This window comes from Monodelphis domestica, chromosome 5 (genome assembly GCF_027887165.1).
Source record: "Monodelphis domestica isolate mMonDom1 chromosome 5, mMonDom1.pri, whole genome shotgun sequence".
NCBI classification, from domain to species: domain Eukaryota; kingdom Metazoa; phylum Chordata; class Mammalia; order Didelphimorphia; family Didelphidae; genus Monodelphis; species Monodelphis domestica.
The window spans coordinates 201,631,486-201,649,021 of NC_077231.1; the positions used below are offsets into that span (position 1 = coordinate 201,631,486).

At 40.1% G+C, this 17,536-nt stretch overlaps 1 protein-coding gene across 4 annotated transcripts; it reads left to right on the forward strand.

Moving 5' to 3' along the window:
- The first annotated feature begins 475 nt into the window (after positions 1-475).
- SMKR1 (small lysine rich protein 1) lies at positions 476-14,455 on the forward strand. 4 transcript variants are annotated; one of them, XM_056799698.1, is made up of 3 exons: positions 476-498; positions 2,880-2,934; positions 13,904-14,455. In XM_056799698.1, the coding sequence occupies exons 2-3, from the start codon at positions 2,932-2,934 to the stop codon at positions 14,099-14,101; spliced, it is 201 nt and encodes a 66-aa protein (XP_056655676.1). In that variant the 5' UTR covers positions 476-498; positions 2,880-2,931; the 3' UTR covers positions 14,102-14,455. The 4 variants fall into 4 exon arrangements, with proteins under 4 accessions (XP_056655676.1, XP_056655674.1, XP_056655675.1 ...); XM_056799696.1 differs by lacking the exon at positions 476-498 and adding an exon at positions 2,141-2,288; XM_056799697.1 differs by lacking the exon at positions 476-498 and adding an exon at positions 2,295-2,455.
- The last annotated feature ends 3,081 nt before the right edge of the window (positions 14,456-17,536 follow it).

The window sequence follows — 17,536 nt, forward strand, 5'->3', positions numbered from 1 at the left end:
GGAAAACAAATTAGAACTATGTCCAAAAAGTTACTCAGGTGTGACCCCACTATGCCACTATTAGATTTACAGACTAAAGAAATCAAAGGAAGAGGAAAATGCTTTATATGTACAAAAGTATTTATAGCAGGCAGCCAAAAGTTGGAAAACCAGGGAGTGTCCTACTAGAGAACTGCTAAACAATCTATAAGATATGAATGTAATTGGATATTATTGTGCCTTACTGAATGATGAAATGCAGAGTTTCAGAGGAAAGTGGGAAGATCTCTAAAAACTGATGCAGAGCAAAGTGAGCAAAACTAGAACAATTCATACAATGATGACATCATAGAGAAAAACAGCTTAGAATCCTTAAGGCAGATAAACCCAGTACAAAATAAAGAAAAGACCACTAGCCTCTTTTCTGTAGAGATGGTGATCTTAAAATGCAGCAAGGGACATAGGTTTTATAATATGGCCAATATGGAAGAGTATTTTAGAGGACCACACATCTTCACAGTAAGGACTTTTTGTTGTCAAGAGATTGTTTAAAAATTTGGTCAATGTTGGAGTTGTGAGTGGCAGAATAAAAGGAACAACATATAGGGGATGACTGTTTGGGAGGGAGAGAGGGAGATACCCAGTGAAATTTGGGTACACAGTTTCTGACACATAGAAGACACTTAATAAACGTTTATTAACTATCATTGATTGATAGAAAACTAAATATTTTCAATAACATTTTAATGAAAAAAATATATATTAGTTGCACAGCTGACCCTTCACTCCCAAATGTCTCAAAGGTTAATTCAGAGGCTTCTAATCGGTTCAAAGTCTTAAACATTAATGTCTTTTAGCTCGGTCAATAGGAGTGAGATAAACCCCAAAGAGCTTTCCTTCTAAATCTTTAAATAAATCCTTTAAATTGAATCTTTCTTATATATGGTTTGAAAACAGAAGGAATTTATTAAATCAACTACCTCCATCGATCCAGGCCTCACTCTAAGCTCCTTACTGATATATCATTTGATACTCAAAACAACTGGATGGTAGGTGCTATTATTATTAGTTCCATTTAAAAATTGAGGAAACTGTGATCCTGAGCAATTCGGAGGGATTAACGAGAAAGAACACTATCCACATCCAGAGGAAAAACTGTGGGAGTAGAAACACCGAAGAAAAACAACTGCTTGATCACATGGGTCGAGGGGATATAGCTGAGGAGAGACTCTAAATGATCATCCCAGTGCAAACATCAGCAACATGGAAATAGGTTCTGATCAAGGTCACATGTAATAACACCCATTGGAATTGTGAGGTGGTTGCGGGAAGGGGTGGAGGGAAGGAAGGGAAGGAAAGAATGTGATTCTTGTAACCAAGGAATAATGTTCTCAATTGACTAATTAAATAAAATCTTCAAAAAAAAAAGTTGAGGAAACCGAGACTGAGGTTAAGGGAGACATTCGTAACACAGCCAAATTTGAACTCACTCACGCCCAGAGAGCTGCATCCATTGTTCTACCTTGCGGTCTCAGAAGTGGGGATGAAGGGTTAAAAAAGAAAGAGTCCTGTCAGTTTGGGAGGCTTTCGGAAGAAAGCTTCAACAAGATTTGGCGAAGTAGTTCCTGCCCACAATTCTACTGGGGGTAGGACGGAGAACACTACAGGGAGACGAAGAATGAAATTTTTTATTTTTTGTTATTGTCGAACCCTACCTTTCGTCGTAGAATCAATATTGTGTGTTGGTTTCAAAGCAGAAGAGCGGTAAGAGCTAGGTAATGTGAGTTAAGTGACTTGCCCAGAGTCACACAGCTAGGAAGTGTCTGATCAAATAGGAACTCGGAAACCTCCCGTCTCTAGGCCTGGTTCTCAATCCACGGAGCCACCCCTAGATAGGTAATCTCATGTGGAAGAGCACATCTGAGGGAGGAGGGAGGATTCAGGTAGGCAGTAATGTACTGTGAGACCTCTGCAAAAGAAGGGGGTGGTCACAGGAACAACTGGTAGACAGCTCGTGTGCTCCATTGGTATCCAGCAATCAGTAAGCGGATGGAGAGAAAAGCCGGTGTGGGCTAGATAGGGACACACAGGTTGGGGCGCTCTAATCTCGCGCCTCTGCCTTTTCTCCTGACTCTTCCCCACGCCTCCCGCTGTCCCCTCCCCCACTCCCACCCTTTAGCCCCTGGTAACCGAATAAACACCACGCAGGGCCCCGCCCACCGGGAGGAAGGGGGCAGAATGGATATTTGTTTGCGCGCGCGCTCGCGTGACTTAGACACAGGCTGTAGAAGCTGTGAGCTGGAAGGATGGTGAGTCGACTCTCCTTTGCAAGGAACTTCGTCTTTCCTGTGCTACCCAGCCAGGAAGAGAAATGCAGTTAACTTCTCAGGAGCAGAGTTGTTTCAATTGCACCGCTGGACATTCCTCCTTTCTCCAGCCGTTGCTTGGACCCGTGCGGAGGCTGGTGAAGCCTCTGGTGGGAGCGGGAGTTTTTTGTGTTTTTTGTTTTTTTTCCCACTCTTCACCTGCTGTCCCCCTCATTCATCGCCACCCGCCTTTGTCCTAGTATTGAAGCGACTTAAACTGGCTTCTCTCTGCTCTTTTGTTTGCCAGAAGGCGGTGAGAACCCGCTTTAGAAGAGGGAGCAAAAGCAGAAAGGAATAATGATTATCCCACATTGCTATGGGAAGGCACCAACTCCTTCAGGGGCATTTTGCTACCGTAGTGAGGCTTACAGGTGGTAGAGTTAGAGATGATGGCAGAGGCTGGGTCATCTTCCTAACCACTGAGTGTTTCTTTTTGTTCTACCCTCTCCCCAGGTGATGAGGAAACTGGGGTTCAGGTAGGCAGTAATGTACAAAACCTTCCTCTAACCACATTTTATGATTTCTGTATTTCAGAATTATGGACTGATCCAGTGAACACCTATTCAACGGAAGGCAAGACTTTGTCATGGTAATAAGTTTATTTTTTAAAGCCTAGACAGACAGTGTACTGGCCTTGGAGTCAGGAGACTTGGGTGCAAATCTCACCTCTGGCACTTTTTAGCCCTGTGACTGTAGGCAAGCTCCTTTTCTCCTCTGAGTCTCAGTTTCCCAATCTGTGATGTGGAAATAGATAGCCGTATTTGGATTACTAGTCATAACCCATGAAGTGCTGTGCAAATATGCACTCTTTTATGTATCTTCTTTTATGTATTCTTTTATGTATCATTCAAAATTATTACTTAAGAAATTCTGAGGCTCTGGTAAAGCTGATTTATCACCATTTTGAATGGCAATGAACTTCAAATTGAGCAGCCTCCTAATCTTGTTGCCCATAGTCACCATTCTTTCCTTCTGGTTTTTGTTTGCTTGCATGTTTGCATTCTGCATTAGACTAGATTAGAATTGAAGTTTTGGTAGCAATAGAAGTCTTCTTTATTCATAAGCATGGAAGAACTGACTGGAGAATCATCAAAGATGAGGGCACCACTGCCCTAATTAACCAACAAGTCAACAAATATTTATTTATTAAACCCTTAGTATCGGTCAGTAACTGTACCAAACCCTTTGGATGCAAAGAAAAATCAACAGACCCTACCCTGACAGAGTTTTCATTCGAATGCAAGAGACAACATGTAAATAACATAAGATTCCAACAGCAGATGGAAGGTCATCTGAGAAGGAAGGCACCAGCATCTGGTGGTCCTGAGAAAGGTCTGCAGAAGCTAGGATTTGAATTGAGTCTTGAAGAGAGTCAGAGAAAATGCAAAGCTGAGGTGAAGGGGAAGAGCATTCTAGGCACAGGCTACAGCCAGTATAAAGTTAGGAGAAGCAGTATCCTGTTCAAGAAACTGCAATTATTTCCTAGCGGTGTGACCCAAGGCAAATCACTTAATCTCAATTTACTGCTCTTTTGCCTTGGAACCAATACTTAGTATTAATTCTAAGATGTAAGGGTTAAAAAAAAAAACAAAACCGCAGTTAAGCTACTGAGCTACATCTGGGTGTCTTTTATTTTTCAGGACTGTTGGGCAATATACAGGATGTCCCAAAATTCATAGTGCCATTCTAAACAAGCAAAACTTAAAGTTTTCTATTTTCTATTTACTTTTAGCTATTAAAGCTCAAAAGGGCACTGTGATTTTTGGGATACCATGTATATGAGGAAACAGATAAATGGGAAATAATATGAAAACTGATAGCAAAGTAGAACATGGCCTTGAAGAACAGCTCTGGGGCTGGTAGATTCAGGTCATAGAGGAATATAACTAGTTAACCATAATTATGTAAGACTTTCTAATAATGAGAGCTGTCCAACAATGCAATGGGAATAAGAAACTAAGTTCCCCAATCACTAGAAGTATTCAAGAGGAAGCTATATAATCATTTTCCCTGGATGTTGTAGAGATGGTTTCATGCTATTAGGGTTCTGAAGATCCCTGAAGTCCCCTGCAATTCAGTGTCTGATTGTGTGTTCTCTTTCTTCTCTCTTGATCAAGAAAAGAACCCTTAAAGGATGCCAGCTGAGAGCATAACCAGTGAAAGTCAGCCAACTAAAATATGAGATGGGCAGGTCACACTGGAGGGAAACAATGATTTTTAGGGTCAGGCAGATTTTCAAGCTGATTATATTCTTTTCATAGATCAATTATTTGGATGTAGATGTGATCTGGAAGGGACCTTGGAGACCACCCAATCCAAACCCTTTGTTTTATATCTGAGGCCCTGAGAGATAAAGTGAATAACTACACAGCTATTTGAGTTTTCTATGCTGCTTTAAGAGAACAGTACAGAAAATTTTCATTGGCAGTAGCTATGGAGACTACTAGCTTATTGGTAAGTGGCTCTCTCCTTCAGCTGGCTTGAGCAAAAAATTGGGATGGCAGTCAAGCAAAAGAGTATTTTCTCTCTCTGCTCAAGAAAGTGCATGGCTTATACCACACTGGCATCACTCAGAGTTTCTGATAGCAGTAAAATGACAGGTAGTCTCTCCCCCATCCATACATTCATATACTGTCCTTTGTTCAGCCATATTCCAACTGCCACATGAGCACTTTTGTTTTCAGCTTTTTGCAATTACACATGGTTTAGCTGTGCATCTTTTTGTACAGAGAAATACTTCCTTGGGATCATTGGACCAAATAGTATCAATAACTTTATCCATGTTTCTTTTAAGAGTTGTTTTTAATGCTTACTTTCTGACTTAAAATCAATATTGAGTATCACTTCCAAGTCAGAAGAATGCTAAGGGCTAGGCATTTGGGGTTCAGTGACTTGGCCCCTTCATCCACGTTTCTTGAATAATTCCAAGTCATTTTCTAAAACAGCCACTATCTGTCTTGAGCATTCCCCTCTAGCAAGAATGGTGAGTTTGCTGATGCACCAATATGCCAGTGACATTCTCTCTTTTGCTGGTAGTTCACTTTGCCTGGCATGCCCTCCTTTTTTCTGCTGACTCGAGCTTTGTCCTGCCTTCAGGGCTTGGTTTAAGTCTCACTTCTTTTTATAAGGTCTTTCCCCACTGATTTCTCTTCCTCTGATTCCATTAATATTTTTTAACTGTTCCTCTCATTTGGCACTTGGAATAAGGTCCTGTATTTACACATGCACATATGTGAATATAATTACATACATGTATGTCATATATATACACACATGGGGAGGGATACTTATCAATAAACATTTATTAAATACCTACTATGTGCCAAGCATTATGCTGAGTGCTGGGAATGCAAAGAAAAGTAAAAGACAGTCTCTGCTCTCAAGGAGCTCACTGCCTAATGGGGGAGACAGCATGCAAACAACTGTCTAAATAAACTAAATATACAGGGTGGGAAATAGAAATAATTAGGAGAGGGAAGGCACTAGAATTAAGGGGAGCATCAGGACAGGCATCCTGTAGAAGGTGGGGTTTTAGCTAGAACTTCTAAGTTTTCTAGAACTTTAGAACTTAAAGAACTTTAGAATTTAGAGAACTTTAGAATTTAATGAAAGTTTATATGTGTATTGAGGTATATATGTATGTATGTACAAATGGATAGGAATTCAGAATTCCTGCCCTGGAGAAACGTATGCCCTAGTTGGGAGAAGCAGCATGGTATAATAGATAGAGAGCTAGGCTTGAATCTAGGAAGACTTGGGTTCAAGTCCCATCTTTGACACCTACTGACTGTGTGTCCTTGGACAAGTCACCTGACCTTTTAGTGCTCTAGGTAACTCTCTAAGACTACAAGTTGTGGAAAACATATTAGCCTGCTTTGGTTAAGAGGGTTGTTTCCTCATCTGGTATCAGTGAGTTGGGACAGTTTATAGATACATACACACATGTATATTGCATATATGTATATGTGCAGTTCATACCCATTCACATGTACACACAATATGTGCATATATTAAAATGTGCTATATATAAGCATAGATGTCTACATAGATGTGTAGGTATGTGGACATCTCCTCACTGGATAGCTCCCTATGACAGTCATTTGGGAGATCAGATATATTTGTGGGTGTATTTATGAGTACATGCATGTGGTGTGCATACATGTAGTATACACATGTATACAGTAGGATATACAGATGTGTACATGGGCATCTATTGGCTCTTTGGTAGTGTCTGACTCTTTGTGAGCCCATGGACCATAGCACACCAGCCCATCTGACCCAAGGGGCTCGTCTTCTAATGCCATATCTTGCAGCATTTTATTACTGTCCATTCAGCTGGGTGGTTCAGTGAATTGAGAGCCAGGTCTAGATATGGGAGGTCCTGGGTTCAAATATGGCCCTTGGACAAGTCACTTAACCCCCATTGCCTCGTCCTTAGCCCTCTTCTGCCTTGGAACCAATCCTGGTAGTGATTCTAAGACAGAAGGGAAGGGTTTAAAAAAAATACTGTCCATGGGGTTGTCTTGCCTGCTCAAGATATTGGAATGGTTCGCCATTTTCCCCTCCAGTGGATCACCTTTTGTCAGAACTCTCCACCCTGACCTGTCCATCTTGGGTAACCCCAAATGGCAATGCTCAGAGCTTCAGGGAGCTACGTGAGCCCCTGGCCATGACAAGGCATGCATGTGCATGTGTTCTTGTCTGGTCATTCCCTATAACACACTCATGTGTGTCAAGAGACATAATATTCATACAAATGTGGTATACATGTAGACTCTACATATATGGTGTGGGTACAGAGAGACATATTCATGGGTATGTATCACTTCACCTGGTAGTTCTCTATGATAGCGAATTGGGGAGTCCAGATATATCTTTATGATAGTGAACTGGGGAGGCTGGATATATCTTTATCTGTATACATATATTCCCATGGGTGGCTTACATATAAAACATATGCCTATATGTACACATGTATGTGTGTACACACATCATATATCTCTTCACCTGGTCATTCCCCACAACAGTGAGTGGGAAATCCTAGATACATGTATGCATGTCATGCGTGTGGTAGATAGAATGCATGTCTGTACATGTATTGGATATATACATACATGTTTGTATACCTCCTCATCTGGTGGTTCCCTACAAGAGGGAGTTGTGTGTGTCTGTGTGTCCTGTCTCCACTCACTGCCCTACACACAGTAGCTGCTCAATAAATATTCGTAATGGCTGCAAAGAACCTTTTCCAGGAGAAAATGTGGATTTGGTTCAAAACTGTTTCTTTGCAGAGTTTTTAGGGCAGGAATCTCCAATTTGCTGGGCCATCATTCATCCTTGTAGCTCCCTCTATATGATGGATGATAATTGCCCCTTCCATTGTTGGCTATGAGGAAACAGAATTAGAGTGATTTAAACCCACCCATCTTGAGCCAGTCAGTTGACAGAATTCAGGATGCAATTTTGGTTTCAGATTCCTCACCCACTTTGTAATCTGCCTTTTGTTCATGGGAGACAAAGGACCCCAGAGCTCCCTAGCAGTGGCCCAGGAAGGAGATGGGTCCCAGACTTTCCAATCATCTTCCTCCCTTAGAGTAACTGGCTTCAAGGTGTTTTTTTTTTTTTTAAGTATCTGTGTTTGTCAAAGCCTGGAACATTCTGTGGAACCTTAAAACCGGTGCCCTGGATGGGCTCCTGACTTTGAGTTAATCTTGGGGAGGGGAGTACTGTGTGTTCTGATGGCAGCCACCTGTTTCTCTCCATTTACTCTTACGTCATGTGTGAAGATTGAGAAGTGGAAAGCTAGAAGAATAACCAAAATTTTCTAAATTAGGTGGCCCACCCAGTGTAGAAACCCTTCATCCTTGACTGTGTTTTCTCCTGATGCTTCTAGTTCCCCCCTTTCCCCCCCACCCCAGGATCAAACAAAGTCAGCTCCTTCATACGGTCTCTCATTTCTTGAAATTTTCTTTTTAAATTTTTTTTTCTCTAAAGGATTGTAGCCTTTAGGTTGTGTTGTGAAGGAGCATAAACTCAGCAAACATTTTTATCCTTTTTCCAGCCATGTGTTATGGCCAGTAGTATAACTTTCCCTTTTAAAATATTTAATAACATATTTGCTTTGTAACTTCATCTTATACAAGTAAAAACTGCTCTTTTTTAGCTTAGTGAATTTCTAAAGCAAAGTACAACCCATCACACACTTATCTTACTTAAAAAATAATTAACAAGTATTTATTTTCTTTCTCATCCATACCTCTAATTTTTTTTTTAATCTGGACTTTTTGTCATGGTATCAATTCTAAGACAGAAGAGCAGCAAAGGCTAGGCAATGGGGTTTAAGTGACTCACCCATGGTCACATAGCTAGGAAGCGTCTGCAGCCAGATTTGAACCTAGGGCTTCCTATCTCTAGGACTGCCTCTCAATCTACTGAGTCACCTAGTTGCCCCCATTCTATTAATTATTAATGGGATATTGATTATCCCAAGATCTCTTTGTGCTGGCCTAGGAATTACATGGATTCTGTTCAGATGTCCCATCTCTAATTTTTTTTAAAGAGAGGAAAACCAAAATCCTTTAATGAATATGCATAGAAAGCTAAAAAATCCCCATACTTCATGCCCCCAAATGTATGTGTCATTCTGCATCTTGAGTCCATCATCGTCTCTCTGTCAAGAGATGGGTAGAGGATCATCGATCCTCTGGAATTCTGGTTTGTTACTGCATTGATCAGAGTTCTATCAAAAGTCCATCAAAACTCTTTGTCTTAGCGATGCTATTTTTATACAAATTGTTCTCTTGGTTTTGCTCATTTCACTTTGTGTCAGTTCATACAAGTCTTCCCAGGTTTCACTGAACACTTCTATTTCATCTTTTCTTACAGTGCAATAGTATTCCATTCCATTCACATACCATAATTTTTTTGGCCATTTCCCAGTTAACGGGTATTTCATTAGTTTCCAGAACTTTGCTAGTATAAAAGCCATTTATTTTATACAAATGTATCTCCCAAAGATCTCACTAATGTATCAAATGAGATAGAGATAAAGATAAAGTATTTTTCAAACCATAAAATGCTATATAACGTTTGTTATTGTCATATATTCCACAAGTATTCAAGTCACCAAGTATTAAATGTCTACTGTGAGTCAGGTAATGAGGATGTTAAGGAGTTTCATAACAAAATAGACTCTGACTCCAAAGAACTTGCATAGATGGTCAACAAACATTTTTTAAGTGCTTCTTATGTGCTACATATTATGCTAAACACTAAGGGAACAAAGCAAAAGCAAAGAGTCCTTGCTCACAATAAAGTCTCATTCCTCTTCCTTTTTTTAAATGTTTACCTTCTGTCTTAGAATCAATACTAAGAATCCGTTCCAAGGCAGAAGAGAGAGGTAAGGGCTAGGCAAAGGGTGTCAAGTGACTTGTCCATGGTTACAAAGCTAGTGTCTAAGGCCAGTTTTGAACCTATTTCTAGACCTGGCACTCTATCCACTGATCCACTTAGCTGCCCCAATGAAGTCTCATTCTAAAGGAGGAGATAATCACAAAAATAACTAGGTTACATTCAAGATACATACAAAGTAGTTGTTGTTCAGCCATGTCTGAATCTTCATGACCCCATTTGGGATTTTCTTGGCAAAGATAACTGGAATTGCCATTTTCCTTCCCCAGATCACTGTTAAAAATATTTTTCCCCCAGCTCATTTTATAGATGAGGAAACTGAGGCAAACAAGTGACTTGTCCAGAGTCACACAACTAGCATCTGAGGCCAGATTTGAACTCAGGGAGATGAGTCTTCCTGACTCCAGGACTGGTACTCTATCCACTGAAGAACCTACCTGGACCATTAAGAGCTTAACTTTGTGCAAAACACTCCACTAAGTTCTCAGGATACAGGTAGAAAAATAAGCCAGTCCCTGCTCTCCAGGAGCTCATCTTCTAATGGGGGAAGACAACACATATGGAAAGTTTTAGCTGCAAATCAAATGGAAAGATCCCATGGTCTTTATGGTGCGACATTAAAGCAGATGGTAATACCTCCTTTACCTTGTTTCCACTAACAAAATCCTATCTGTTTCTGATATTGAGCCATTTGACAGTGCCAACGACTTTTGTGGCAAAAACTTCATTTTCTGCATCTTCAGTAGCTGTGGCTGTATTATGCGCTGGGAGAATTGCTAAGCTGTATCTTCATAGAATGATAGCTTTGGGCATGGGGCAGACAGTGCTGCATTTCCAAGGCTCCTGGGTTTAGGGGAATAGTGGTCAGCATTTTATTTGTATTTTATCTTATTAGCAAGTGTGAGCAACTGGAGATTCTTGAGTGGGAGGTTGCCAGTCAAAACTGTATGGAAGAATACAGTGAGAAGGTCTCACGCTGTGATATTATATATGTAAATATATATGCATGTATCATACATGTAGTGTCCTAGTCCAAAGTCATTGGTTTCGTTTATTCAAAGACTAAATCAGTCTTCCTTGAATAAGAGAACTAATCAATTCTAGCAGTTGGGTAAAGATTTTAATTACCTGGAACTAAGATAATTGAAATATATCTTGTTTATGATGATCAGTCTAAGAGTGGAAATGTCTTTTTGTTTAATTAAGAAATTGGATTTTGTTCACATTTGACAGGATTGAGTAATTGGTTTCTAAAAGTTATTTCCCCCAGGGTACTCTGAATTAACTTTACTATTCTGTTTGGTAAATCAAAAATGCTGAATTTAAATCCTTTGTCCCTATTTTACTTTGCTGTGGAATTTTGTGATGTTTCAATAGACTTTTTTTTAAAGAAGAAATTTGTTTTGTTTGCAACTAATTTTCTCCTGAGTATTCTCCCTCTTGCCTCTTCCTCCCATCCTCACTTGTTTCCCTATTAAATTTGCTGCATCTCTATTCCATTTTATATGTGTGTGCTTGCATATAAACTCTCCTGTGTCTGGCTCACATAAATAAGGTTCAGCTGATGTCTGTTCTCCCTATCTTTTTACCATGTTTGTAAATTATTCTTTTTCACATACCCCAATTATGAGAAATAGCAAGTTCTACCTCCTTCCTCTTTTCCCCACTGGTGTATTCCTCTTGCCTTCTCTTTTTGTCTCCCTTTCTGACATTGTTATGGTTTTCAGAATTGAACCATTGCACCTCCAGGAAAGAACTTGCATTCTCATGATGGAGATGACTCTAAATGGGAGTGGGAACAAGAAAGGGACACATTTGGAAAGTTAAAGGAGCCAAAGGAAAGTAGACTGACACATCCCATCCAGGAACAGTGGCAAAATTGTTTTGATATTGGTTCATAATTCCAAAAGAGCAGGTGACTTTTTGGGTGACATTCTTCTATTCCTTAGTCTAAGAGATGGTTGAAAGCAAACTTGCACTTTCTAAATACCCAGAATTTGTGTAGGTTCCTAAATCATGCTTAATAGTTCCCAAAAGAATATTGGTTCCTTAAAGGCAAAGACTATATCACTTTTGTTTTATAACCCTTGCACTTGTGTAGTTTCAGGCATAAAATGGATGGAAAATGGCATAGGTGTTGCTAGAATCACATTCATGCATGCCTCTATCCATCCACACATATATATATATATATGCATATACACACACACACACACATATATAAATATATATGATTTAGAGTAAGCTAGTCGGTATCTATTAAGTAATTACTGTGTGCAAGGAACTGTGATTTAGAGGCAGAAAAAATCTTAAAGACCATCTTTCCAATTAGCAGGGTTTTTTAGATGGTGCAGCTGAAGCCCACAAACCTAGGAATTTGGTTTGTTTGACTCTGCATATTTACTAAAAGGTTTTAATGAGTTTCCACCAATATTTTGGGGTAAAAGGTGGGATTAAGAGAAGGGATAGCAATAGAGATGCTTGTAAAAAAAAGAGAGAGAAGAAAGAAGAGAGGGGAAGGACGGCCGGAAGAAATCCCAAATAGGTCAGTATTGAAAATTAAATATTGGAGCAGCAAGATGGCTCATTAGATAGAAAGCCAGGTCTAGAGTTGGGAAGTTGTAGGTTCAAATTTACCTCAGATACTTCCTAGCTGTGTGACACTGGGCAAGTCACTTAACCCCAATCGCCTGACCCTTACTGCTCTTCTGCCTTGAAACATGTTTAGTATCTATTCTAAGACAGAATGTAAGGGGTTTCAATTTAAGAAAAAGAAAGTTAAATGTTAAATTTATTACATCCTTAAAAAGAAAAGCAAACTATAGAAATTCACATTTTTATTTCTCATCTTCTCTTGCACTAGGAAATATATGTGAAAAATAATCATTTTATTTGGTGTTTGTTCATTTCAAAATTTAAAAAAAATTCATACTCAGCTGCCAAAAGGTAATCTTCCTAGGATTTCCTAAGTCTGGCTATGCCACCCTCCCCGCTCAACAAATGAGCTAATGGCTCCCTATTGCTTCCAAGATCAAATATAAAATTTTCTGGTTGCCTTTTTTTTTAATTAATATTTATTTTTTAAAAATTTACCTTCTGTCTTAGAATCTATGCTAAATATCTTTTTCAAAGCAGAAAAACAGTAAAGGCTGGACAATTGGGTTACGTGACTTGCCCAGGGTCACACAGCTAGGAAGTATCTGAGGCTAGACTTGGACCCAGGACCTCCTTTCTCTAGATCTGCCCCTTTACTAAGTTTTCCTTTTAAAGCCTTTTACAACCTGGCCCCGTCCTACCTTTCCAGTCTTCTCATACTTTATTCCTTTCCATATAGGCGGTCATCTGGCTCCAATGACTTCTTCAAACATGATACTCCACCTCCCAAGCTAGATCTTTTCCCTGGTTTCCCCCCTGTCTGGAATGCTCTCTTTACCTCCAGCTCCTCAATTCCCTAAAGACTTAGGGCAGCTTTCTGTGCTCATCCCCACCTCCTCCATTACCTAAAGACAACTCCAATTCTCACCTCCTATAAGAGGCTTTTCTAGCCTCTCCCTGCCTCAACTGCTCTTGCCTTCCATCTGGGATGACGCCCTTTTATAAGGTGTATGTATGTATCTTGTGTAGATGTGCCTGGTTGTGTACTTGCCTCCCTCATTCGAATGATGACTTCTTCAGGACAAAGACTATGATTTTGTGCATCTTTGCATCCCCAGCTCTTAGCCTGGTGCTCGCCATATGATAAGCACCTGATAACTTGTTGATTGAAGGATTGCATTTTTTAAAGGAAACTGAGGTCCAGAAAACTTAAGTGATTTGTCTAAGATCATATAGCTATTAAGTAATTTAACCAGCTGGAATTCAAACCAAATTTCGACTTTAAACCCAGTGCCTTCTTTGGTGCACCAGACCTCTAATCTATCAGAGGGACAGAGCTAAAGGCAGGGATAGATTATTGGTTTGCTTGTTCCATTTCCCCCCCTCTTCTTTGGTAATTATTTGGTAATTCACCCTTCCCCATTCCACCACCACCCATGCCACCTTCCATTCTTCCTCAATGAAACTCAATGAAACAGTAGAAATGTTGACTATGATAGAAATGCTACCCTCAATATACTTTTTCACCCTATGTTCATTCTTTTCTTTAAAAGCCAGGTAAAGGCAAAAAGGGAAAAGGCCTGGGGAAGGGCCGGGGTGGGAAGAAAGCCAAAAAGCCGGAAGTGGACATTCTTCATCCAGCTACCATGTTGAACCTGTATTACATCGCCCACAATGTTGCTGACTGCCTACAGTTACGTGGCTTCCGCTGGCCTGGTGCTGGCAAGAAAAAGAAAGGAAAGAAGGCATAAAGAGGGGATGGATTCCTGTATAGCATATCTTCATAACCATGAATTGTAACTATAGACAGAAGCACACAGAGAAAGGATACAACCAAAACAGGAAGAGAAGCAGACAAGACCTTACTGAAAACATCTCGAGCTGGAAGAAGACTGGAGCTCTTGGAGTTAAGGATAAAGGAATTGAATTGTCACTTAACACTTGCGCCCATGTACAACATTTTTAAACTTTTTTTCTTTTTTTTTTTTAGGAATTAAGCCCAAAATATGTCTTGAGTAGTTCTCAAATTGGGTGGTGGATTTCAGAGTACTGTTTGGTTCTAATCATCCTTTGTTACATGTCAGAATTAAATTTTGCTTGGTGAATCTAGGTCTCTCTTGCACTCATTTTCTGCTGATAACAGTAAATGGGACCCTCCCCATCCCTGATGAGAGAGGGGCACATAATTATCCATAGGAAGATGGGCATGCTGTGTCACAATGATGCCCATCTTTGTCTGCCCACCTCCACCATTTTGAGGGAAAACGAATCAAGAAAACTATTTTGTCTGTGTAATGTTCCTCTCCCCTCCCCCTTACTGTTCCCTTGATTTAAAATAAGCACAATTGCCTGCAGAGACTCCTCTGAGGCTTTAATAACATCAGCAAAATGTGCTTTGTGCTAGCCAGAGCATATAAAAGGAGAAAAGAACCATAAGGCACTTGTCAGTCGTTTGAGTAAATAAAGAAAAGAGCCTGCATGGGGACAGTGGAAAGAGCTCTGGATTTTGTGTCACTGCCATTTCCCACCTACGTGCTTATTTCTGTACAAGCCCCTTCACCTTTGTGGGCCCCCCATTTCTTCATTTGTATAATGAGGGGATTAGACTAGATTGGAGGTGTCAAACTCAATAAATTGGACCTGAACTAGATTAAAATATAATTGGGGTGGGGTGGGAGGTGCATTTAGGTGACTCAGAGGATAGAGAGCCAGGACTGGAGTCAGGTAAGCCCCTAGTTCAAATATGGCCTCAGACACTTCCTAGCTGTGTGACCCTGGGTAAGTCACTTAAGTCAGTTTGCCTAGCCCTTGCCCTTCTGATTTATAATTTTCTTTTATTATAACAGAAAAGTAAGGGTTAAAAAAAACATAACTGGGAAATGTTTGCCACAAAAATACAATAAACATAGATTATGTTCATTTGTGGTTTTCTATGTCTTCATAAAACCCACAGGGATCCGTTTCTATTTGAGTTTGACACCACTGGACTAGATGGCTTCTATTATCCTGCATATAGCTTGTTTGTATACATTTGTTTGCTTGTTGTCTCCTCCTTTAGATTGTGAGCTCCTTGAGGTCAGGGACCATCTTTCACCTTTCTGTATATCCACAGTGCTTAGTTCAGTGCCTAGCACATAGTAGGCATTTAATAAAAGTTTCTTGACTGACTGCCTCCTTCTTCATTCTGCAAGCACTTAAGTATTGTCTGTAGCTGGGCACTGAGGAAGCTACCGATGCAACTTGAATGATCCCCAAGTGCCTACTATATGGGGGATAAAAATACAAACATCAAACAGTTCTTGCCCTTGAGGAGTTCCCATTCTCCTGGCAGGCTACCTCATGTACTGTAAAATTTAAATTATATCTCATAATAAAAATATATTTTATGAGGTTTATTAAGGATTATTAGAAATCAAGGAATAAAGAAGATACAAATAAAAATCACGTGCCCGTGGCTGATTAGCCAATTCAGAATCCCTGCGCTTAGCTTACTTACTACATCATTGCAATGGAATGGAAGAGAGAGAGGGAGGCATTACTGCCAGTAAAATACCAATTGTGATCTTGCCAACCTGGGGACTCAGGTGAGATTATAGGGAATTCTGGGAAACACCAAGGACTTCTGGGGATTGAAGTCTGGGGTTCAAAATCTCCATTTATACATACCCCCCTGTGATTCTATTGGGAAACCAGTTTCCCCAAAAGGATCATGGAAACATAATCAACTTAAAGATTGGAATAATTTGTGGATAAGAGGAAAAGAGAACAAGACCAATGATTACTAAGCACATTGACAAAAATCTAGTTAGGATTCTAGGCAGTCCCCTTTGGCATAAGAGTATACATACAAAACAAATGCATTCAGCCCCACACAGTTCAAATCACCACATCCCAAAGTTCACTCTGCATCTTCTGGTGCAGTGTGTGGTCTGTGGAGGCATCTTCATGGTGCCTTCTCCAAACAGTTCACTTTCTGGATTTGGAGAGGTAGCATGTTTCTTAACCTAAAATTACCCTCAAAAGGAACTTACACTTTGCAATTTAAAATAATATTTTATACAGTACCCAGATGAGTCAGTACAAACTACACAGAGTCATTTCAACAGGGTGAGGGAACTAACAACTGGGACTCAGTGGCATGTGGCTGGGCTTCGATGGAAGCAAGGAGAGTCAAAGGTGTGAGGTGAGGAGGGAATGTATCCTAGATATGGGAGATCAGCTGTGTGAAGTTACAGAGGGAGAAAAATACAAAGACTGATGAAGCATGGGACCTGCCACAGTAAGGGATTTTATAAATAATGGCAAGATCACTTACATCGGGACAACCAGAAAATGTTTCAATGAGAAATTGGCATTTGGTGCAGATACTGAAGGATAAATAATGTTTTGACAGCTGTATGGAGGGAAGCAGTATTATCTCGGGTATTGGGAATGTCATGAGAAAAGATGGGGGGCGACTAGTTGGCTTCAAATCTAGCCTCATACACTTCCTAGCTGTGTGACTCTGGGCAAGTTACTTAAACTCAGTTGCTTAGCCCTTACAGCTCTTCTGCCTTGGAACTGATTCTTAGTATCAATTCTGAGGCAAAAGGCATGGATTAAAAAAGAAAGAAAAGATAGGAAAAGACCAGACATATTTGGAAGATGTTGAGCATTCTAGTTGGACTAGGAGCCGAGATTATGTGAGGAAAAGTAACCTGAAATAAAGCTGGAAATAGTGTGGAGCACGATTGTAATAAAATCATAGTTTGAAAGCTAGAATAAATCTTAGAGATCCTCTTTCCCAATCCTCTCCTTTTTACAGTCTGAGAAAACTGAGACCCACTTAAACAAGGTGGTTGTTTAAGATCACACAAGTCATCAGTGGCAGAGTCAGGATTTGAACTCAGATGCTCTGACTCCAAACCGGTGTCTTTTCCTCCCTTACCTTTGTGTTGGCCTTAAAGTGCTAGGATAATGAAATTGAATCTCAATAGGTTGACAGCAGGGAGCCTTTGAAGATTTGTTAGTGAGAAAGTGACAATTAGAATTCTGCATTAGGAAGATGTTTGACTGTGGTTTTTGTCAGATGTGTTCCTCTTACCTCTTCTAGATTTTTCCTATCGCTTTCAGTGTTAAACTTGGCCACCACTTGGGGGAGTGGGAGGTCAGGCATTTATTTGAGGTTCCGAACTGCCTTCAGTTCT